General features: G+C 38.4%; 1 protein-coding gene across 2 annotated transcripts in view; it reads right to left on the minus strand.

Moving 5' to 3' along the window:
- Positions 1-18,534: 18,534 nt before the first annotated feature.
- Positions 18,535-25,628, minus strand: part of NAA15 (N-alpha-acetyltransferase 15, NatA auxiliary subunit) — a 98,334-nt gene continuing 91,240 nt past the window's right edge. Inside the window, exons 18-20 of one of the 2 annotated variants that reach the window (XM_021670327.2) lie at positions 24,181-24,324; positions 22,963-23,060; positions 18,535-21,292 (exon numbers count right to left, since the gene is read on the minus strand). In XM_021670327.2, the coding sequence (XP_021526002.2) occupies positions 21,092-21,292; positions 22,963-23,060; positions 24,181-24,324 (443 nt within the window). In that variant the 3' untranslated portion in view covers positions 18,535-21,091. Of the gene's footprint in view, positions 21,293-22,962; positions 23,061-24,180; positions 24,328-25,628 lie in introns of both variants that reach the window. The other variant, XM_021670326.2, reaches the window with a different exon arrangement.

Consider the following 25,628-nt stretch of genomic DNA (forward strand, 5'->3'; position numbering starts at 1 on the left):
AGTTACCACCCAAACCTAGATGCCCAGCCCACATCTCTCTGTTCTAAGCTCATGACTTATTTGACCTAGTGCCTACTTGATCTTCACCTTGATTTCCACAAGCACCTCAAAATGAAGATACCCTCTTCCATCTCCAAACTTGATTCTCCTCCAGGTTAACTTATTTTAGTGCATGGTACCATCATTCAGTTGCTCAAGTAGAAAACATGGATATTGTCCTTGATTTATCCTTCTTCTTCAGCCCCCTTCTCCCATCTAGCCAACCATTGGCTTCCGTTAATTCTATTACAGTGAGGGGCTGAGTGCGGTGGCTCACACCTATAATCCCAGCACTTTGGGAGGCTGAGGCAGACAGATCACCTGAGGTCAGGAGTTCAATACCAGCCTGGTCAACATGGCGAAACTCCGTCTCTACTAAAAATACAAAAATTAGCCAGGTGTGGTGGCGGGCGCCTATAATCCCAGCTTCTCCGGAGGCTGAGGCAAGAAAATCACTTGAACCCGGGAGGCGGAGGGCAGAGGTTGCAGTGAGCCGAGATCGTGCCATTGCACTCCAGCCGTAGCGACAGAGCAAGACTCCATCTCAAAAAAAAAAAAAAAAAAAAAAATTCTATTACTGTGACAGAAATTGTATCCGCCCAAGAAGATATGTCAAAGTCCCAGCCCCCACTGCTTGTGAATGTGATCTTACTAGAAAGTAGGGTCTCTGTAGATGTGATTCGGGATCTTGAGAGGTGATTTTCCCGGATTAGGGAGGGTCCCAAATCCAATGACTGGTGTCCTTAAACAAGAAAGGAGAGGGCAATGTGAGACACAGACACGGGGAGAATCCCATGTGGAGAATGCCACGTGGAGATCCCTATAAAGCTGGAGAGAGAGACTGGAGTGACGCTGCTACAGGCCAAAGAACAAGAATTTCCAACCCTGCTGACACCCTGATTTCAGACTTCTGGCCTCCACAACTGTAAGAGAATAAATTCTAAGACATGAAGTTTGTAGTAATCTGTTATGGTAGTCATAGGAAACTGATTTTCTACCTTCTAAATAGCTCTGAAGTCCATCTGTGTTTCTCTACCATCACTGTCTCTAACAAATTAAGACTATGATTACAGTAATCTCCTGCCTCATCTCCCTGCTGCTAGTCTCAGCCTATCCCTCTGAAATACACAAAATTCATTCCACTATTTAAAATCTGTGAGTGGTTTGCCAGTGACTTGGTTTAAGTCTAAATGCCTAGTATCTTGGTTTATAGGACTTTGTAATTTGGCTTCTGCTTACTTGTGTAGCCTTTTCTTCCCCACTCACCCTCAATTCTATGCTCCAGACACAGCAATAATTTCTGATATTTCTCAGCACTTACTCTGTGCCAGCCACTATTCTAAAGCCTAAATCGCACATAAGATAGAAAACAGGTTTCTTTCGATGTCTCAGCCTTTCTTTCTCTCACCTCCAGGATTTTGCTCATGCTGTTCACACAGCTCTCTGCCTGAAACAGTCTACTTTCTTTTCCCGTGTTCCTTGACCCTTTCCTTAACTGGCTAATTCACAATAATACTTTAGGTCCCAGTTTATTCAATACTTCCTCCAAGAAGCATTCCTCACTCTTCCTAAATCTGGGTATATGTCCCACCCTCATTGCCTGTATTCCCATCACACCCTGCACACCCCCATCAGAATACAACATATTGTAATTATCTGTTTAGTGGTCTATATCCCACACTGTATTTCATGTTTCCTTTGGGGAAGGGCTGTATCTCTTTTACCATTGTAACTCCATTCCCAGAATCCAGCACAGTGCCTGGCATAGAAGAGATGCTCAATCACTCTATGTTAAGTAAATGAAAAAACCTTAAACAAAGGTTGCTAATACTGTATGTCTCTAATACCAGCTAGAGCAGAAAGAAATGCATCCCAGACCTACTTGCCAACTGTCCTCTTCCTCACAATTCTGATGCCTCTGCCTGGGCCAGTTCTGAAACATCTTTTCATAGGCATTTCATGAGATCTCTAAGGCCAGTTAATCTTCAATTCCCTATCATAGTCAGCACTTCTCCAAGTGGCTCCAAGAGCCTCTCCAGGTGGCTCTCCTCTCCCAGAGAGCTTTGCAAGTCCTCCCAAACCCTTCCGCTTACTGCTGTCCTCCTTTTCCCAGGGCTTTCTAAAACTCCAGCTTATTCAAAACAAATTTCACCTATATTTTCATCCTTTTTTTTTTTTTTTTTTTTTTTTTTTGAGACAGAGTCCCTCTCTGTCACCCAGAGGCACCATCTAGGCTCGCTGCAACCTCCTGAGTTCAAGCGATTCTCGGCTTCCCAATTAGCTGGGACTACAGGTATGCACCACCATGCCTGGCTAATTTTTGTGTTTTCGGTAGAGACGGGGTTTCCCCATGTCGGCCAGGCTGGTCCCGAACTCAAGCAATCCGCCTGCCTTGGCCTCCCAAAGTGCTGGAATTAAAGGCATAAGCACTATGCCTAGCCATATTTTCATCCTTTTAACAGAATATTCTATCTCTCACCTGAAATAGAAACCTGTTTTCCATTAGAAAAATTGTCTTCCTACTGCCATCTCGGGTGGAAGTTGTTAATTTGTCTCACCCTTGTGGAAAACCCTCTCCTTTCAAGCTTTTATTGATTGATTGATTGATTGATTGAGATGGAGTTTCACTATTGTCACCCAGACTGGAAAGCAATGCATGATCTTGGCTCACTGCAACCTTCACCTCCTTGGTTCAAGCAATTCTCCAGCCTCAGCCTCCTGGGTAGCTGGGATAACAGGTGCCCACCACCACACCCGGCTAATTTTTGTATTTTTTGTAGAGATGAGGTCTCGCCATGTTGGCCAGGCTGGTTTTGAACCCCTGATCTCAAGTGATCCACCCGGCTCGGCCTCCCGAAGTGCTGGGATTACAGGCATGAGCCACCGCACCCAGCCTCAAGCTTTTATTTTCAACCATCCGTCTACTCCTGCTTGCTACTGTCATCTACGAAGCTACTAGTTACTCCTCTCTGGTTTATGGTCCCACCATAATGATTGTGGGTCCCACCATCATCTGAGATTACTTCACTGTCCATGTGAACAGGCCTAACCTCCATTTCCTTGAATCCTCTCAATTTGATACCATTTAACACATTGCACTTGGTCTATACTATGACTATATCTACGTTTGCCACCATTAAATGGTTTGTCACAACTTTATTCTGTTCTTTGGTCTATTCTATAACTAAATCTAAGTTTGTTACAAACCAGGTGGTTTATTACCTCTTAAATCCTAAATTTCAATCTCTTTCATTCCTTTAGCTCATCCATTTTCTTGCTAAATGCCCTCTTCTGCCACTTCCTTCCTTAAATCAGCCTAGATGCATGATCTAGGTTTCATGATCCAACTTTCCATAAACAACCTCACTCTTCTGTGCTCTCATTCACCTGGCTCAAATTCGGCCTGGGTTTTACCATGATACTGTGATCCACCACATTCCAAGTTTGTGGCCTAAGTATTAGAGTATGTACTTTTTATATGGCAGGGGCATCTAAGATGAAAAAAGAAAATCATCCAATATAAAATGAATCCAGCCAGTATACAATATAACAATATAATCATTTACTTCCCAGCCCTGTACCTAGCATTGTATAGGTAAAAATTCTCTTATCCTCTTATCTTTAATGTTGGTTAGGTGTTTTATGTAAAGCTCCTATGGCTCCAAATGTATTCAAGTGTTCAATGGATATGTTCCCTTTGAAATCTTGTCACTATTCTGATGTAGGCTAAAAATGGAACTATCTATAATTTTCTTGCTTCTTATTGGTAGGTTTATTCACTCATGCAGCAAATATTTGAGTACCTACTATGTATTTGGCAGATACTTTCCCTTAAAGAGCTTATAATATAAAAATAAGACAAATAAAAAAGTTTAATACTACATATAAAAATGACTAAAAGAAAGATATAATGTGTTATGAATGATCAGAGAAGAAATAACTATTCAGCTGAGAAAATCTTTTAAGAGTGGGCAGAATTTGCTCAGTTGATAAGAGAGGAAATGATATTTCAGCCAGAGTGAAAGGTACAAGAAAAGGCTTGGCATGGGAAAGGATTAGAATAACCCGGTTCTTGTTTGTTTACAGATGGATGGAAACCTGATTTCCAGTCTTTATGATAATGCCAGTGTTCCACTTGAGAAAGAGACTGTACAGCAATGAAAGTAGCTCTTTCTTTTGTCTTTCAAAAAATGTATATTTAACAAACAGCCTCTGTGTGATCCTTTTGACCACACAATTTGTAGGGTTAACCCTGAAGTTTTCTTTAGCATTAGCAACAATGAACGCACACAGGCATGATATTAATATAGATTAGTATCAACCTATTTTGATGAAAAAGGCCCATTTAAATGTTTAAGAGACAGAAGTCCCAAATCGTAGTAATTTCTTCTACTAGCAGGAGGAAGCTCAGAATTGGTTTTTCTACAACACTAGAGGAATACTACTCAAAAATAAAAAGTAATTAATCATTGATACATGCAACAACACAGATGAATCTCAAAGTAATTATGCTGAAAGAAACCAGACCCCCTAAAAAAGTAAATTCTATATGATCTCATTTATATAAGACTCTAGAAAATGCAGACTAATCTACACATATAGAAAGCTGAGGGCAGGTAGTGGGAAGGGTAGGAGGGAGGGATTACAGAGAGGCATGAGGAAACCTTTTGGGGTGATAGATATGTTTACTCCTTTGATTGTGAGGATGAGATTGCAACTCTGTACATGTCAGTGGCATATTTTAAATATGAACAACTTGTTTTATGTAAATTCTACCCTATAAAGTTGGTTTTTTAAACAAAAAACACTTCTAAGTGTCTCACCTTTGTCTTTTATACCATATTACGTTGAACCTAAGTAAAAGATCAGTGTAAAATTTTAGTAAGATCAGAGCACGTATGTGTCTTTACTTAAAATCTATCACAGTTAAATGACTAAGCACCTTGCATAAGGTAAAATGATTATTTTATTCCTATAGATTGAAATTGCTCAACTTTATTAGAGAATAATGGATTAGAGGGCATGTTGACTTACACCGGTAAGCCCAATGCTTTGGGAAGCTGAAGCGAGAGAATGCCTTGAGGCGAGGAGTTGAAGACCAGCTTGGGCAACATAGCAAGAGCACATCTCTACAAAGAATTTAAAAATAAAAAATGTATCCAAGTGTAGTGGCACTCACTAACCTACTAGCTACTCAAGAGGCTGAGGCCTGGAGTTCAAGGTTGCAGTGAGTTGTAGTCACAACACTGCACTTCAACCTGTGTGACAAAGTGTGATCCTGTCTCTAAAATTAATAATTCAATTTTTATAATTAGGAAACATTTAAATTCAGATTATAAGTAAATAATGGAATAAACAGTCCTGTTACCTGATATGGTTTGGATCTCTGTCCCTACCCAAAACTTATGTTGAAATGTAATTCCCAATGCTGGAGGTGGGGCCTAGTGGGAGATGATTGGATCATGGGGGTGGTTTCTCATGGTTTAACACCATCACCCCCTGGTGCTGTCATTGCGATGGTGAATTCTCTTGAGATCTGGTTGTTTAAAAGTGTGTAGTGGCCGGGCACAGTGGCTCTCACGTCAGTAATCCCAGCACTTTGGGAGGCTGATCACTTAAGGTCAGGAGTTTGAGACCAACCTGACCAACATGGTGAAACCCTGTCTGTACTAAAAAATGCAAAATTAGCTGGGCATGATGGTGTATGCCTGTAATCCCAGCTACTTGGGAGGCTGAGGTAGGAGAATCTCTTGAACTGTGGAAGCGGAGGAGCTGAGGTCATGCCATTGCACTCCAGCCTGGGCAACAAGAGCAGTACTCCGTCGAAAAAAAAAAAAGCGTGTGGCACCTCCCCCTTCTCTCTTGCTCCTACCATGTGAGGTGCCTTGTTCTCCCTTTGCTTTCCACCATGATTGAAAGTTCTCTGAGGCCTCCCCAGAAGCAGATGTTGCCATGCTTTCTATATAGCCTGCAGAACCACGAGCCAATTAAACCTTTCTTATAAATTACCCAGTGTCAGATATTTCTTTATAGCAGTGTGAGAATGCATTAATATACTACCTGAGACAATAATGTAAAAACAGGCAACTCACTGAGAGTAAACCTAATCAACTTGTTCATTTAGATGTAAACTGTAGAAACAACATTGCCATCTAGTTGTTGAATACTGAGTATATTGTCGAAACATTCTTCACAATGTTCTATTTCTCTATTTGGTAGACTTACAAGGAACACACAGAAGCCCCTGATCAATTACATCTCCTTCCTAGGAGTGTGTATATGACTGCCATAGTGCAGCCCATGCTGCCCCTGGTAGTTACATGCCTCAACCCAAGCAGATGACTATGTATTCTGTGACTACCTCATGCTCAAGACTCTTCCATATCACACACACACACTCACATTCAAAAACAAAAATAAAACAATCTGCTCGATCCCTGCACTATAGAGATTAGCCTAGTCAGGGAAGCATACAACTAAGCATTTGAATACAGTGCAGTGGGCACTACAAGAGCAGAAGTACAGGAAATATATAAGCTCCAGAAAGTACCAGCAGGAGTTAAAGGTTTAGGGAAAATTAGTGGGAAATTTATCTAAAATGAAAGCAGTGGGTAAAAGGAGATGAGATCTGCAGTGTCCTGTAAGCTATTTTATTCTAAAAGCAATGGAAAGCTTTAAACTTTTTGAAAGATCTTAAGCAAGGAAATGAAGTAATTGGATTTGTATGTTAGAAATCATATTCTGGTTTCAGTATGGAGAAAAAGGAGATAAGATTAGTAAGATTACAGGCAGGAAGAGAGGCTGTTATAGTAATTTAAGCAAGAGATGATGGCACTAAACTAGGATTATAAACATGGAAATGGAGAGAAGTTGGAGGATTTGAAAGATGTTTTGCAGATAAAATAAACGTGACTTGCTAAAAGCCAACTGTGGAGAATTAGGGAAATGGAAACACCAAAGATGACTTCCATGTTTCTGACTTGACAACTGAATGTAAGGTGGTGTCCAAAACGTGGAGGAGCAGGTTTTGAGAGAATAAAATTTACTTTTACTCCTGTTGAGCTAGAGGCACTTATGGTGTATCTAAGAACAAACCATCTATTTGACAACTGAATATATGGTGTGATGCTCACTATAGAGATCTGGATGCTTCAGCACATACATTATCACTGACACATTGGGGTAGACATAAGGCATGCTGAATCTATTTCAGGAAATGTGCCTAGACTTAAAAAAGATATGCACATAGAGTGGAAGAAAGAAGAGCAGAGAAAATTGAGAAGGAATGGTTAAGGAGGCTCCCTGCCTTCTCACTCCACCTCGGGCAGGCAGGCAGAACTTACTGTTGCCCCCTTGGGCTCCCACTGTTTTCCATCTCTGCATCTACCAAGGCATCCCTTATGTCATTGAATATACTTATCTTTCTCTCTCCTTCTACTAAACTACAAGGATCTTAGGACAAGCATCATGTCATATTCATATTTGGATTCCCAGGACTTACAACAGTGCTTGGCAGATAGTCTTTCTTAACACTCTTATTTAATAACTAATAATAGGAAAAATTTATTGAGTACTTTCTGTGTTCTAGACACTTTATGAACAAGGTCTATTGAGATATATTAAGACTCAGAAAATTTAAGTGAATTGTCCAAGAAGCTTCCAGGATTCAGACCTGGTTCTGTATGAGTCCATGCTTTTTTTCTATTATATCATACTCTCTATGACAGACTGGTGAATGAAATCTATCTTTAACAAAAGAGGAAAAAAGGGATTGCATCTTATATAAGGCACAGATGCTAATCTTTATGCTAAACACGGTGCAGTCCTGTAGAGAAAATTTTGGGGTTTTATCTCCTGGGGTTACATGCCATGTATACCAGAATGTATATCAAGTAAATGGCTCCATGACTTAAACCATAAGGAAGATTAAGCAAAATACTACCAGTTACCATTCTGCACAGCAGCTCTTGCAAGGATCCAGCAATTACCACTACACCATGGATCTAAAGACACCCTTACAAAGATAGGTCAAACACTGCCTGCAACCTTCACCTTGTCAGCTTGTATATCAAAGTGGATAAACACTGTGCAATATGTAATTTTAAAAATACTGATATTTAAAATATCAACATTTTTTTCTTCTAAGGAAGCCCTTAATAGCATAAGCACATTTAACTTCAGTCATAGTTCCCTAGGCAAAATAATGGGACCCAGGAACAAAATGCAGTTTACTTTGCCTGAAACTGAAAACCTGGCTTCAAGTTCCTGCTCTGACATCTACAGTTCAGTGACCTTGAACAACCAGCTGATAACGGGAGGAGCAACAGGGAAAAATTAGTGTGTGTGTGTGGATGGATCCTTTGACCTGGCTGTCTGCACACCCCTTAACAAGTTACTGAACATTTCTGAGACATGTATCTATAAGGAAAGGATAATAATTCCTACACATGACTACCTTGGAAAATACAAAGGAAAGTAACATTTTAGATATTATTTGAGCCTCTTTTCCTCCTGACAAATTATGTTACACAATTTGTGTAACCCTAGTAACCCTCCTTCATGCTTTTTAAAATTCTGTTTTCATTTTCTGGCCATTCTTGATAAATCAGTAAAAGTATCCTTGACCTTTTGGGAATGTATAGAAACCAAGTAATCATTTGTTTCAATTATAGTTTCCCTGCTTTCTGAGTAAATTTGTATTATCCACTATTTTTGTCCACCCACACTGTCAGTGGGGAATGCAAGATTTAAGTTTAAAAAAAATCCCAAACAGACCCCAAATTAACAGAGAAAAAAATCTCAAAATTTTGCCACACTTGCCTCAAATATTTAAGAAATAAGATTATAGAGGTAAAGCCACTGACGTGTCCCTCCTCCTTTAAAGATAACCATTGCTCTGAATTTTGTTTATAATTCCCGAGCCTGTTTTTAAAGTTTTACTTTATGTGAATATATTTATAAACCATTCCTACTATTGTTTTGCATTTTTAAAAATTTATATAAAGGATGTATAATAAAATGCCATTTAACTTGCCTTTGGGCAACACCACTGTTTCGGAAGGTAATCCTTGATTCCCTTAATGCTAACTTAATGCAGTTAAACTTAACTGCACATTAGATGAACATAGTACAATCTATCCATTCTTATGTTGACATTTTATTTCCAGATTGTATTATGAACAATGCTGCACTAAACATTCTTGCACACGTCATTCTGGCAAATGTGTGGGAATGTTTACAGGGCATATACCTGAGTGGAATTATTGGTTCACAGGATAGGCATGTTTCATTTTACTAAACGAATATTGCCACTAGCCCTCATAACAACTATACCAATTATACCCCTGAAGACAGTGCCTGAGAACTGCTGTGGTATTTTACAACATCCTCACCAACATTTGATATTCAGACTGTTAAAATGTTACCAACTTGATAGGTGTTAATTATCTCATCTTGATTTTGAAGGCTTGAAACTCTTCAGTTGCTCAATACTGTTATCTTCTACTTCTCTTAGCTTTTTGACTACAATCTCTTGATCTCTTGCTAAATTCTTCCTCTACTCACTTCTTTTGGTATTTGCCAGAGTCGTCATCTCTGTTCATTCTGTGTAGTCTTGTTCTGCCTACTAGACATCTTCACTTAGATATCTTATAAACTCCTAAAATTCATGTCTGAAATGGAGCTCTCTTCTTCCCTCAATTTCTTCTACCCAATTCTTACTCTGTTTAAAGACAAAACAATTTAAGTCAGAACCCTGGACATCATTGTTAATTAACCCTTCTCCATTCACCACCCTCTTTCCCTGAGTCAGCCGATCTGTTCCACCTTAACATCCCTTGTATAATTGCTTTCTTCTCCATATTTACTATTGTTATCTTTACCATTTCTTGCCTGAGGCTATCTAGATTGTCCAGTTTTTAGAAGCAAGCAGTTTTGGAGTTAGACACACCTAGGTTTGAATTCAGATTTTGTTCCTTAAAACCTGTGTGACCGTTGGCAGTTACCAACCTGACTTCTTTGACCCTCAGTTTTCCTTTCAAGGGCAACAGTACCTACTTCATGTTTTTTATTTTTTATTTTTGTTGTTGTCCATGTGTTTTTTTTTTTTGCAAGGATTAAATGTGCTAACATGCAGAATGTTTGCCTGGCACATAGTAAGAGCTCAGTGAACGACAGTGATAGTTATCTATTAGATCAACTATTAAGTCTCTCGATTAGTCTTGATGCCTCCAATCTTGCTCTCCTTCCCCCCACCATCACATTACTAGCAGAAGTATTTCAAAAACTTAGTTTTGTTTTGTTTCGTTTGTAGGCAGGTCTCATTTCTATCACCCAGCATTCTCTGAAGCTCTTCCTTGTCTATCCAAACAGAAATGAGTACTGACTCCCAGGAGTTTAGATACTGCTGTTGCATTCACTTCTTGAGTTGTCTCCTTTAGGAGCTTGTGAAAAATGTGAGACAAGGACAATGTCATGTACCCCCAGGGTGAAGCATAGCACCTGGAGGTAGCAGGCATTCCATAACTACTGACTGGATGGATGGAGGCATTATGAAGTTTGCCAAGTTTGTTAACAGTACTAAAGGTTTCAATGAATGTCAAAACGGTGGCAGATGTAGATATTATAGGTGATTTTCTCAACAGTGGGAAGGCAAAATAGTAAAAAGCACTACCAAGTAAAAACACAGGCAAACCTAATTTTATTGCATTTTGCTTTACTGTATTTTGCAGATATCTTTTTTTTTTGCAGATACTCCATTTTTTACAAATTAAAGTTTATGGCAACCCTCTGTTCAACAAGTCTGTTAACCATCCCAAAATCATGTGCTCGTTTTGTGTCTCTGTGTCACGTTTTGGTAATTCTGATAATATTTCTAACTTTTTTATTATTTCTGTTATAGTGATCTGTGATCAGTGATCTTTGATGTTACTATTTTAGCCGTCTGTGGGCACCACAAACCGTGGCCATGTAACATCAACAAACTTAATAAATGCTGTGTGTGTTCAGACTGCTCTACCAACTGGCCATCCCCCCATCTTTCTCCCTCTCCTCGAACCTCCCTAGTCCCTGAGAAACACAATACTGAAATCACGCCAATTAATCACCCTGCAATGGCCTCCCAGTGTTCAAGTTAAAGGAAGACTTGCACATCTCTCATTGTCAATCAAAAGCTAGAAATGGTTAAGCCTAATGAAGAAGGGATGTCAAAAGCCAAGACAGGCTAAAAGCTAGGCTCTTGTGCCGAACCATTAATTCCTGAAAGAAATTAGAAGTGTTACTCCAGTGAACACCTAACAAAACCTTATTGCTGATATGGAGAAGGTTTTAGTGGTCTGGATAGAAACTCAAACCAGCCACAACATTCTCTTAGGCCAAAGCTTAATCTAGAGCAATGTTCTAACTTCAATTCTGTGAAGACTGAGAGGTAAGGAAGCTACAGATGTTTGAAGCTTGCAGAGGTGGGTTTATGAGGTTTAAAGAAAGAAGTCATCTCCATAACATAAAAGTGCAAGATGAAGCAGAAAGTGCTCATGTAGAAGCTGCACAAAGTTATCCAGATCCAGCTAAGATCACACTGTTAAAGGTGAAAAAATCTTTTTGTTAAAATAACAGATGTAACAAGCCTTTTATTGTAAGACGCCACCTTAGACTTTCACAGCTACAGAGGAGAAGTCAATGCCTGGCTTCAAATCTGCCAAGAACAGTACTGACTCATTAGAAGCTAATGCTGCTGGTGACTTTACATTGAAGCCAATGCTCATTTGCCATTCCGAAAATTGTAGGGTCCTTAAGAATTAGCCTGTGCTCTATAAATGGAACAAAGCCTGGAAGATAGCACATCCATTTACAGCATGGTTTACTGAATATTTTAAGCCAACTGTTGAGATCTACTGCACAAAAAGATTCCTTTCAAAATATTGCTGCTCATTAACAATCATCTCATACCCCAAGAACTCTGATGGAGATGTACAAGAAGATTCATGCTGCTTTCATGCCTGCTAACACAATATCCATTCTATAGCTCATAGACCAAGGAGCAATTTCAACTTTCAAGTCTTGTGATTTAAGAAATACATTGTCTAAAGCTATCCGTGCCATAGTCATTTCTCTGATGGATCTGTGCAAAGTAAATTGAAAACTTTCTGGAAAGGATTCACCATTCTAGGTATCATTAAGAACATTCGTGATTCATGGGAGGAGGTCAAAATATCATTTACAAGAGTTTAGAAGTTGTTTCCAATCCTCATAGATTACTTTTAAGGGTTCAAGACTTCAATGGATGAAATAACTGCAGATGTGGTAGAAATTGCAAGAGAACTAGAATTAGGCTGGGTGTGGTGGCTCAGGCCTATAATCCCAGCACTTTGGGAGGGCAGGTGGGCAAATTGCTTAAGGCCAGGAGTTTAAGACCAGCCTGGGGTGAAACCCTGTCTCTAAAAAATACAACAAATTAGCCAGGCTTGGTGGCATGTACTTGCAGTCCCAGCTACTCAAGAGGCTAAAGTGGAAGGATCGCCAGAGGCCAAGAGGCTGCAGTGAACTGTGATGGTGCCATGCACTCCAGCCAGGGGGCAGAGCAAGGCTCTCAAAAAGAAAAGGCCAGGTGTGGTGGCTCATGCCTGTATTAATTCCAACACTTTGGGAGGGCAAGGCGAGAGGACCGTTTGACCTCAGTTCAAGACCATCCTGAACAACATGGCAAAATTCTGTCTCTACTAAACATACAAAGATTAGCCGGGCATAGTGGCATGAACCTGTAGTCCTAGGTCTTGGGAGGCTGAGGTGGGAGGATCACTTGAGCCCACGAGGCAGTTTGCACTGTACCAAGATTGTGCCACTGTACTCCACCGTGGGCAACAGAGCGAGACCCTGTCTCAGTTTAAAAAAAAAAAAAAAGGTGGGGGAGAGAGAGGCCAGGCACGGTGGCTCACGCCTGTAATCCCAGCATTTTGGGAGGCCAAGGTGGGTGAATCATGAGGTCAGGAGTTCAAGACCAGCCTGACCAACATGGTAAACCCCATCTCTACTAAAAATACAGAAATTAGCCTGGTGTGGTGGTGCATGCCTGTAATCCCAGCTACTCAGGAGGCTGAGGCAGGAAAACTGCTTGAACCCGTGAGGCGGAGGCTGCAGTGAGCTGAGATCACACTACTACACTCCAGCCTGGGTGACAGAGCAAGACTCCGTCTCAAAAAAAAAAAAAAAACCCAAAACAAACAAAAAAATAAAGACAGAAAAAAAACCCTAGAATTAGAGGTGGAAAATGGATGGGAACGGTAGCTCATGGCTGTAGTCCCGGCACTTTGGGAGGCCGAGGTAGGTGGATCACTTTGAGGCCAGGAGTTTGAGACCAGCCTGGCAAAACCCTGTCACTACTAAAAATACAAAAATTAGCCAGGCATGGTGGCACATACCTGTAATTCCAAGTATTTGAGAGGCTGAGGCACGAGAATCACTTGAACCTGGGAGGTGGAGGTTGCAGTGAGCCAAGATGGCGCCACTACACTCTAGCCAGGGTGACAGAGCAAGACTCTGCCTCCAAAAAAAAAAAAAAAGTGAGCGTAAAGATGCAACAGAATTGCTGCAATCTCATTATGGAACTTGAACTAGTAAAGAGTTATTTCTTATGATGAACAAAGTGGTTTACTGACATGAAATTTACTCTTGGTGAGGATGCTGTGAACACTGTTGAAATGACAAAGGATTTAGAATATTACATAAACTTGGTTGATAAAGCAGTTGCAGCATTTGGGAGGACTGACTCTAACTGTGAAAGTTCTACTGCAGGTAAAATGCTATCAAACAGCATCATATACTAGAGACTCCTACTTAATATAAAACAACAAAGAAGTTAGCTGTGTTAATTAATTGCTACAGCCACCCTAACCTTTAGCAACCACCACCCTCATCAGTCAGCAGCCATCAACATGGAGACAAGACCCTCCAACAGCAAAAAGATGACTTGCTGGAGGCTCAATCATCAGCCTTTCTTAGCAGTATTTTTAAATTAAGGTATGTATAATGTTTTATTAGACATAATATGATCACACAATTAACAGACTATGGAATAGGTATAAACATAACTTTTATATGCACTGGGAAACCAAAAAAGTTGTGTGACTTGCTTTAATGTGGTATTCACTTTATTAAAACATTCACTTTATTGTAGTGGTCTGGAACTGAGCCCACAGTATCTCCAAGGTATGATTGTACTAAAAAATTAAAAAGGCAAAATTTGACCTGTTCTGACCTAACAGCTTATTTTTAACTACCTTATACTACTGTTGCCCACACCACCAAGTATTTGTACTAGATGTTTAGCAGCTGAGTCATAAGGATCAAAGAAGATACTAAAGCAAGCATAAGGCATGGCATCGATGTGCAGACAGACTAAAAAATGTAGACCTCCCAGTTTGTAAAATGAGAGAAAATCGTCAGTGTCTATAAACTCAAGAATGGTGACCAACAGTATCAACATAGGCTGACTCATTATCAAATATTCTTTAACCAGTAAGAAACAAACTAGATTGGACAGATTTGGGAGTTCTATCTAGAATGTTATTTCAACAAATCTCATGAGGTAAATTGTAGCTTGATACATGATTCTGTAGCAAATAAATCTCCTTTCCAGGTTCAACACTATCAGGCCAACATGTTCAGCTTGAATTCTGTCCCAGAATTATGGACCCTTTCATGTTTAAGATTTTAATAGTAATTCATTGATTTATGGAAAATGCAGTCTTGTAGGGACAAGCAAATATGTATTTGGGGGTGGGATATGTCTGTATTTTCAGAGGGTAACATCTACCACTGATCCTTATTTAAAAGTCTGCTGACTCAAAAAAAAAAAAAAAAAAAAAAAGTCTGCTGACTCTGCCTTGCTCTGATACCCACTTAAAAACTCAAGCACCTATCTGTGGAAACTATTACTTTAAAAGCTGTTTCAACAGAGGTTAAGTTTCCATTATATCTAACAAAACTTAAGAGGTGATGTTTTTCTCTGACTACTAGCATCTCACATAGTATAGTCACAGCATGATTTCATGGACTTTAAAAATGCCCAGAAAGTGCTTGACAGAAAAGTTCCAATCTTACTTAATGTAAAACAGGAGAAAGATAATCTCTTTGCATTTCCATAGTTGTTTGTCCTCTGATCATTTTGAGGAGAAAAACCAATAGTATAAAATATTTCTAAACTTCTTCATCAGAGAGTAGCTCTCAATTTTAGATGTATCTTAGAATCACTGGGGAAGAGAGAAAGGAAGTAGAGGATGGGAGGAAAAGAGAGGACAGAAAAGGAAGGAGGACTAATGCCTAGTCCTGACTCCACATCATTTAAATCAGAATCTTTGCTAGTGAACCTGGGCATTAAGGTTTGTTTTCTACAGTTTACCTCAGATTCCAACATACAACCAATGTTAAATTTAAGACTTAAAGGATTCAACTGCCTGTCCTCAGTAGAGATTAACTGTGGGCCATAGCCGTTGGTTGTGAAGGACAGACTGTGGGTCAAGTGTCCAGAAAGAACCATACCTTTTGTCTTCGATTTGTAATGATTAAAAGTGGACATACTGGACTATGAAAAACAGACCCTTCCAGTAGGTGTTTATGCTACCAATATCCTTATACCGCTTGAAAAAACGGAGTGACAATCCTTGTAGTAACTTAATTCCAATGGCATGATGTTACCTGGGTGGCTGGTTGCTAAAGACATAAAGGATGAGTAGATTCACTGACAACTAAGGCCACAATGAACAGGCAACTGAGAAAATTAGAGGACGGTCCTTCCAGGCATCCATTCACAACCATTCCTCTGACAAACTACAGGAAAAAAGCAAAATTAAGATGTGAGAAATATATTCTTAGCATAAATAGACTACAATGGATCTATAGTATTTTGGAGGTATTCCCTAAACAACAGAGAAAGACAAGATGATGATGAATGGGAATATTCTACAACAGATGTAGATAAAAAATTGTGGCCTTGGCAGGTGATCTAAAAGTTAATTGTCTTTTATCGCTATTATACAATCTGTATGTAGTCACTATACCTTTATACCACAACATATCCAGTATCAACCCTTAAGATTTCATACATCACATTAAAAATGGATGAGTCTGAAACACTTAATTTCATATCGTAACTGGACATTTCTCTCAAATAAAAAGCATCCTGGCAGGTGAATGAAAAATGCTACATGAAATGGAATGCTTGAAATACCAAATAGGCTTTTTAACTAAAACTATTAAGTTATAAAAAAGTAAAGTGAAGCAACTGGCTTATTCTTAGGTTTTCTATGAACTCCCGAACAAATGTTAGCTGTACAATAATGCTAGTTAATGCATGTTTCTAAATACTTTTATTGTTAATGCATAGTAAATTTATTAAGTTACTGAAGGAATGAATTAGTATTTAGTACTCCAGAGTTCAGAACTTGAAAGGAAAGGGAAGAATCTAAGAGACAGGTTTGTTATTATCTACTTCTTTAAATGGTTCCCTTTGCATTTTTAAAGATATCAAGTGACAGTATGACTACTTGAAGGCAAACAAGTAGTTCAAAAAGAGATGAGAAGTGGCAGCCAATTTAATTTTTCACTACTGATTAAAGAAATATCGATAGCTTTGGAAGAACACTTTAGAAAGGACCCAGTTCCTATCCCATCTGTGATGAGGCATGACGCACTGGACAGTAAACCTGGTAAACTTGCAGATCAAAGTAAACAAGTGGTACTTATAAAAACCCAAAATTAGGAAACCATGGTAGATTGGGAAAATCGCCAGAGAATGATAAGAAGAGAGGCTTCTTGTTTTTGTTAGACAATGCACAGATAACTAAATTAGAAGATAAATGTAATTATTAGCAGAAAGCAAGCCTTGGGATCCAGAACATACTCCAAAAATCTTTTCCCTTCCTACCTTGTTCCTAATTGAGAGGATAATTTGTACTTATTGAGACCTAGTTGAAGATTTAGCAACAGCATAAACCTTTATATCACAGAAAATTCTCCATCACATCTTCACTACCAGCAGTTTTTTTTTCAGTCAGGAAGAATTACACCACTTTTATAATATAATGCAGACCCTTAAACAGGGACAAAGGCCTAATTTTTAAAATGTTAAGAACCACAGTATAGTTTTGTTAGATTGCCAAGTATCAACTTTACTTTTGGTACAAGCACCCTTGAATCAAGTCTGTATTCTGGTTTTGGCACATAGAATTCTATAAAGACTACAAGTTAGTAAAAGTTGTAATTTATATAGTACCAGTTTTTTTCTTTCTTCTGGCTACAATCCCAAGACAACATTGTTTGAAAGGCAACTGGATAAACTGAGGTGCTGGAAACTTTTAGATCTTCTTTCCTATAATATGCTGCTCCCTCTCCCTACTTTTAACATATCTTCATAAAAGGGAGTGTGTCCTAAGCTGGGCATGGTATCTTGTTCCTATAATCGCAGCTGTTCGGGAGGCTGAGGTGGGAGGATTGCTTGAAGCCAAGAGTTCTCGATCAATCAGTCTGGACAACATAGTGAGATCCGTCTCTACAACAAAACATCAGCAACAAAAGAGGGGGTGTGTCCTGATGAAGACAGCAAGTTTGAATATGCCATATAACCAAGAGAATACATAAAAGATACTGTGATTTATTAAAACAGCATTATTTTCTCCAGAATTTCCTGCACACTACCAATATTTTAATTTCAGCATCCATCTCAGGTTGCATACTGAAAGGTAAAAGTGCAATTCAGTAATCTTTTCCAAAATGTTTTATTGCTACAGGTTGAAACTTTTCAACCATCAAAATTAGAACATAATTTAAGTTTCTGCTCACTATGGTGTAACACAGCCATTTCATGGGACTTTGTTTTTAATGTAGGTTGGCAGTAGAGTTCAGCAAAGTTTAGATGACAGCAGAACGGCATCATGAAATTTTGTCTATAATTTAAAGAAGTGGGGCATGAGCTAGAATAAAAAGATTGCCTTGTATCTGAAAGGTCTTTCTTTGAATTCTCAAAGAATAATTTCAAAATTTAAGGCTTTAATTATCTAACACAAGTATATACCTATCTTGCATCAAAATCCAACATTTTACATTACAGCTTTTCTCAAACAAATACTACACATGGTAACCGAAATATTCTTAGAAATTGTACAAAAGACTTCCCTGAACTTATCACAACCTACCTGAATCTGGACTACACTTTTTTGATCTCTTCATAAAGTCACAGCTTTCATTTCACTGCTCTAATAGCAATACACCATGGAGTACAAACAACACTGTGAAAAACAAGGGCCTGATTAAGCCCACAGGAAAGCTATTCACTGATATTGGCATTACCTTTAGCCATGCTGTTAGAGTTCACACTTTATTTTTGTGAATAAATAAGATACAGAAAGATGTTGAAAATATATGACTCAACTATCTAATTAAAGCTGAGTAAACTAACCTAGTCAGATTTTAGTTTTTCAACGAGAAATGACGAGTAGCTGAATATAAAGAAAAACAAAAAGAACTTTACTTTCCTATGTTAATACAGGTCAAGAGACCCTTTCTTCTCAAAAGGGTTGGTAACACCAGTTCTTAGCAATAAACATAAGGCACTTGTTTAGATTACAACATCACTGCATTTTTTCCACTTGTTTTTCTAACCCTGTTTTTCCCCCACAGTATCATTTGAAATTAATAGGATGAATGAGGCAAATATGAGATGATCCAGTTGATACTACTCAGAGCAAGACAGTACAGTACAGTGTTTCATGGGTGATGTCTGCACATAAAATGAACCCAGTCAAGGTCCTCTGACACCAATGTATCCACTATCAAGTAAACCTGAAAGAAAATAAAAGATTTATTCAATAGTTCCAGTAAAATTGGGTTGGAATACAATATACATATTAGGAATTTAGCTCCTCACTGGTGGCATCTGCATCTTAAGAGTTCTGAGTACGTATGAATATTCATTCTAAGACAATCTACATCATTTGAACATTGTCAAGACAAATAGATGAATTTCATTTCAATATACAGTAGAGTTTAAACAAAATTCACACATACACCCCCTATTATATGGCTGGTGCCTCCTCCAAACACCTCATTAGTGGCAGAGGTAGGACTAGTGTTCTTTCCCAACAATAAGAACTTCAGTTGCCACTCATAGGAGTTGAAAATAAGTTTTTGTGTTTTTTTTTGCCATCTGTTAAGATGTTCCTGAGACAGGGCCAGTTAATAAAACATAACAAAGCACTGGAGTTCAATTTGTACTTCTCTTTGCATCACTACTAAACTGTTAGACTGGGATGTGGAATGCAGGTCATGTACTATGAAAGGTTGATTGTAGCACAACTGTTCAATCAGTAAAAGATCTTCGGCAGATTCCCTTTAGGGTACTCTTTCTGTAAACTACATGTTCCATAAAAAGGTCAATTTTACATACAATTGATTCATTTTACTTAATCTTATTTGCTCAGATCTTGCAAATGCAATCAGAATATTAAGCCTGAGGCGAGTTTTTAGTGTATTTAACATATTAAGGCTCATTTACTCAATCGAAATAGTTTTTAGTATTCCTTTTAAATTATTAATTACATTCATAGTACCTGCCACCATCCTTGCCCTCAATGAAATCTTAATGCAGGAGCAGCATTCTACTTCATTATGGAATTTCCCTGACACCAGCACTTAGTCCCTTCTAAAAAGCTCCCACCTGTATTAGCCTTACAGCATATGACATTGCCTCTGGCTTGCACCTCTGTTTCCACCTGTGTATTTCACAGAAGCCCAACACAGATTAGTTGAAATATTCACACAACTGTTTTTCAAAACAATTTATTGCATCATATTTGGTACCTTATGTTTGACAACAAAAAGGAAATTACATCTGTAACTGCAAGAAAAAGAAGCTGGTCTGTTATTTGAAAAAAAAAAAAAAAAAACAAAAAAACTTGGGCCCTTTAAAAATTACAAAGTCTTGGGCTTGCCTGAAACGACTGAGCAAGAAATATATTCTTAGAAATGTAGGGCTTCAAGTATTACAAACCTGTGACACTGTGGAAAAATTCCAGAGGTATCTAAACTGCAGCACTTTTTTTTTCTGCATATCGTGAACAAGGCCTGCTGAGGTTTTTAACTATTAGTCTTTTGATCAGTCATAGAATGGTAGTCAGGAGTTCTGCTCTTTAACTTCAAGCCATGGTAGATTTTCCTTTTTTCACTCTTGGGTGAAAAATTCATGCTTGCTAATTAGTTGGTGCCACATCACAGTGCATTTGGTTCTTGCATTACAGTTTTAACAAGTTTGGCCAAACAATGCTGAAAGGTTTGCATTGTTGTTTTAGTTCTTCAAGTTTTAGTTAAAATTGAGACTGTTATGACTGGTTCCTTCAGTTAAAAACTGTGGTACAAGAACACCAAACTGATCATGTACAGTGAATTTTGGAAAAACAAGCATATTGAACACCTTATAGGTTTCTTATAATTTTGCTTGGTATCTATATGTCCCAGTTTCTACAACATCAAGCATCTGTTGTAGATTTCTCTGTAAATAGTGATTCACATTGCATACTTTCTATGGTCAGAATCAACCCCGTAACAAAATCAGTCAGATGCTAAAGCCCCAACAACTCTTTGTGCTCAGTGAAAGAATCCAGTGCTAAAACAGCATTTATGCTGTCTGAGATATAGTAAAATCTCACAAGACAAATTTAAGGTAATATTTCTGCCACACACCTGCTTTGTTAGCTGTAACAGCCTCCAGATTTTATATAAATTAGTTTAAAAACATGGGTGGGTGGGTAGGAATAGGATAAGGTATCTTTTTTAACCACTCAATTTTAGCAGCTTTAATTTTTTAAGAAACTGAACCTCTATCCTGTAATGTTAGATATTTTATATATACTTTTTCAGCAGGATAAAAAACGTAAAACACTATTTGAAGGCAAGAACATTTACTCCTCTCATTCTGTGTAAGTTAGAGCAATGCAGCAGGTGCGTGACAAAAATATTATATACTAGATATGGTCCAAAGTCATTCCATTTGCTTGTTTAATGATGTTCAAATTTCATTGGCCAGTTCTTCAGCTTCTGCAGAACTATCTCCATTAACTGTGATCTTCATATCCTCTTCATATCCAGGAGGCATGAAAGCCAAAGCATAAGGGAAAAGCTTATGACAATTTGCTCTATAACCTTCAGCAGCTTCTTTACAGTCTCCTAGGCTACCATCACACAAGGCTTCCAATACCTCCATACATGTCTAAGGAAAGAAAAAAAGTCATGTTATAACTGGTTAAAAAAAGTTCTTACTTTGAATTTATTAGACATTTCAACAGCAAGGGATTTCTACAATAAGAAATAAATACACATATTTAAGGAAAACAAAGCTGTTTACTCCTGCATATACATTCCATTAGGATTTTCTTCGAGGCCTAATTTAACCATTTCTCCAGAATTGCAAGGTTTATACAAAAGGCTAAACAGGGACGACTATAGAAACAGGAATGGGACTTCAGTGAGGCAAGCAAGGTATACAGGGTGCTTTATTTAAAGAGGCACTCACTCTCAGCAAGCGTACCTTAGGCAGCAATGTTACCTCGGTCTAGCCTGGCCCTGGGTATAAACATCTAGACTGACAATGCCAGTATCAATTACTGCACATATGCCTTTTAATATTTTTGAAAGCTTAGAGCCAGCCAGCATAATCAAACACTGTATTCAACCTTGTGTTCAAATTAAAGAGCATCCTAAGCCACATCCAATAACTAAGCAAAAAAGAGTGTCTTAAATATGAAGTGATTATTTGGAAGAAAACCTAGTTCATGTAAATGAGTAATTCTTTCAACCAAACTCTTAAGTAAGTCTGCTTCTAATCTTTTTTGTTGATTCATGTTGACTTGCATTTCTCATGTTTGCTTTCTTAATATCTTCACTTAGAAAACATTACTTAGTTTCCAGATATAAAAAACCCTACAAACTTTGCCAGGTTACAAAGCAACTTAAATCCAGGTTACAAAGGACCTACATTAGAAATTGAAATCCAGGTTCTAATCTAAATGGTACAATTAACAAGTCTAATTTTTCTTTCTTAAAGATACTGCCTTCATTTGCTATTAAATATATTAATAACTGTCAGCATACGCACATTTATCTAGCAAATCATAACATGAGGTAGGTATCCATTTGTTTCTAGTTTAAACTATAGCATTTTGCAATACACCCATATCAACTTTTGCTTAACTTAATCTCATACTGTATTACAAGTTAGGAAATGGGTATTTTTATTTAGCCCCTAGTAAACATATTTTTTTGAGACAGGGCCTTGACATGTTGTCCATACTGGAATACAGTGACACAATCACAGCTCACTGCAGCCAACCTCTCAGGCTCAAGTGATCCTCCCATCTCAGTCCCCCAAGTAGCCGGGAATACAGTGCCACCATATCTGATTTTTTTTTTTAAGACATGGGGTCTTACTATGTTTCCCTGGCTTGTCTCGAACTCATGAGCTCAAGCGATCTGCCTGCTTCAGCCTACCAAAGTGCTGGGATTACAGGCTATGAACCACAACGCCTAGTTGAAAAACATCTTAAACACATCAGAATCTTCACTAAGACCACTGCATGCTCAGAAATGCACAGATATGAGGTGAAACCCAAAAATGACTATGGAATGTGTATATGATTTTATTAAAACATATTTCTTAAAAAGTTATTCCAAGCTACAGATGTGAAACTAGTTACTGAATGCCAAGGAGCCTGGTGTGCATATGTACACACACAAAACTCTAAATACATTTTAAGACAAGTTGTTTTTGACACAGATTCATAATGATTTAAAGAACAGTGTGTATAAGTAACAAATTATTTCTCTTGGTGAAAAAAGAAAAAGTTCAGTATTCTTACAGAGAGATAATGAAAAACTCTTTACCTGGAGGTTTCTGTTAGTAAGAGACTCATCAAGTGTTGTTGCCAACTCTATTGCTCGCTTCTGACTAGAAGGCTCTAAATAATATACCATTTTGGCAGCTAAATGAGAGGGAAACGGGAAATTTATTTCAAGGTAAAACCAACATCTTATCCTCTACTTATTTAGATATAAAATGCAAACAAGATATATGTGCACAGAGGGTGTGGCACTTTATTAGAAAAATGGGAACAGCTACTGGAGACACTGTTGTTTTTAAAAAAAAAAATTCTGAGATTAGTTTAACCATCCAAACAAAGTAAGAGAACAATTAAGGTATACCACATATATCTACCCAATAAAATAGAATGTATATGAAAAACATGCACAGTAAAGGAGACTATGAAGAAACACAAGCATTCTAGTAATACTTGTCTTTTTGTGGTGGGACCATGATAGTCTTCTTTCTGAAATAAGCAGAATAATTTGGGGGTTTGGGGACTATCCAATCTTGACAGTACGAGCCAAAATGCTGAATTCAGGATTCCACAAAGGTATACAAAGCTGGTGGGCTTAAGCCAGGTATTTGAAAAGTACTACCCACATGGTCCCATAAAGTCCAGATTTTGGTTCAGTGGCTCAGATCAGACCCTTGCCTTAGATTTCTCACAAACTCGGAAGATAATTTCAGGTGTTTAGCATTGTCAAGTCTGATACCTACATAAGAATGAGAAATGGAAAAGGATGGTCATATCTGAGTGAATATTAAGAGCCCAATGATGAAAGAAGAAATAAAAAAAAGCTCTATCTTCATTTTATGATATACATTTAAGTTCAGTTACAGCTGCTTCTTTGTAATGCCAATGCTGAACCAGAAGAGACTACTGACCTTGATGTATAGTGATTATTTTGCCGTAAGAAATTTAAAAATGTGTAGGAAGCATATATCTATGTTTGTTTTTGTTTTGATTTGAAACAGGATCTCATTATGTTGCCCAGACTGGTCTCAAACTCCTGGGCTCAAGTGATCCTTCTGCCTCAAGCCTCCTGAGTAGCTAGGACTACTGGTATGTGCCACTGTGCCCACTTATTTAAGTTGCCTGTTTTCAAAGGATCACAATATAACATATACACATTGCCTCTTCCATTCTAAAAATGTGTACCTTATATTATTGTTGATTCATTAAAATAAAGACTGAAGTTGTTTTAGAAGGGTAAGAAACAATAAAATAAAGTGATTACCTGATAATCTGTGTGGCAATGAATCAGAATTCCTTTTCAGAAAAGTTTCATTAAAATTCTTTGGATTCGTTGCTCCAAAAAGACGATTCATTTCTTGTTTTAATACTGTTCTAACTGTATCAGGTAAATCTTTACTTTCACACACTGCTGAATAAATTAAAAATAAAACCTTAGCAGTTAAATACTCTGATAAAGTTTACAGAAGTTTGTTTTTCTTTGTGTTTGACATAGGGTCTTGCTCTATCACCCAGGCTGGAGTATAGTGGCACAATCATGGCTCATTGTAGCCTCAACCTTCCAGGATCAACCAATCCTCCCACTTCTGCTCCCGCAAGTAGCTGGGACTTCAGATGTGCACCACCATGCCTGGCCTGTAGGAGTTAAATTACCTAATGATGAGGCCAATGAAACATGGCAATTATATACAAAGACAAGATAAAACCTACTGATAATTTAATATTTGCAAAAAGAGCTTACCTATATTGATTGATTGAGACAGACATGGTCTTGCTGCTGCCCAGCTGGATGGACTGCAGTGGCACAATCATGGCTCACTGCAGCCTCAACCTCCCCAGGCTTCTGTGATCCTCCCACCTCAGCCTCCTGAGTAGCTGGACCACAGGTGCAAGCTACCAGGCATAGCTAATTTTACTATTTTTTGTAGAGACAGGGTTTTGCCATGTTGCCCAGGCAGGTCTCAAACTCCTGGGCTCAAGCAGTCTGCTCGCCTCAGCCTCCCAAAGTGTTGGGATTACAGGCATGAGCCATCATGCCCAGCAATATACATTTAAAAGAATATATGTGAGCAGAACAATCTAATGTTCTAAAGGCATTTAAAGAATTTCATTAACACAAGATTCGTTTCCAAAAAGGAACTGTAAGCAAAGTAGATGACAAAACATGTAGTTTCACAGCCTACTAAACCCCAAGAGCTGCTCCCCTCAGCCTTATGGTCTGCAAAGCAGCGACTTGAGAACACCTACCTAGTAAATAGTAACACAGCAACTAGGTAGTGCTGAAGACAACAAATTTTCCTCACCCTCCCTATCTTCTATATCCAAGTAAGGCACATGTTTCAATTAAAAACAGAACAAAACAAAACATGGCTGATGTCATTGACCTTTATTTTAGAAACTATATAAATTCAGCTATCACTATATAATAAACTCCCAAGGACCACCAAGCATTTTCCTGTTAATAGGCTGGGCACCGTAGCTCGTGCCTGTAAACCCAACACTTTGGGAGGCCAAGGCAGGTGGATCACTTGAGGTCAGGAGTTTGAGACCAGCCTGGCCAACATGGGGAAAACCTGTCTCTACTAAAAACAAAAAAGTTAGCCTGTCATGATGGTGTGCACCTGTGGTCCCAGCTACTCAGGAGGCTGAGGCAGGAGAATAGCTTGAATCTGGGAGGTGGAGGTTGCAGTGAGCCAAGATCATGCCACTGCA

Source organism: Aotus nancymaae, unplaced genomic scaffold (genome assembly GCF_030222135.1).
Source record: "Aotus nancymaae isolate 86718 unplaced genomic scaffold, 86718_ANA_hifiasm-v0.15.2.pri h1tg000033l, whole genome shotgun sequence".
Classification (NCBI taxonomy): Eukaryota; Metazoa; Chordata; class Mammalia; order Primates; family Aotidae; genus Aotus; species Aotus nancymaae.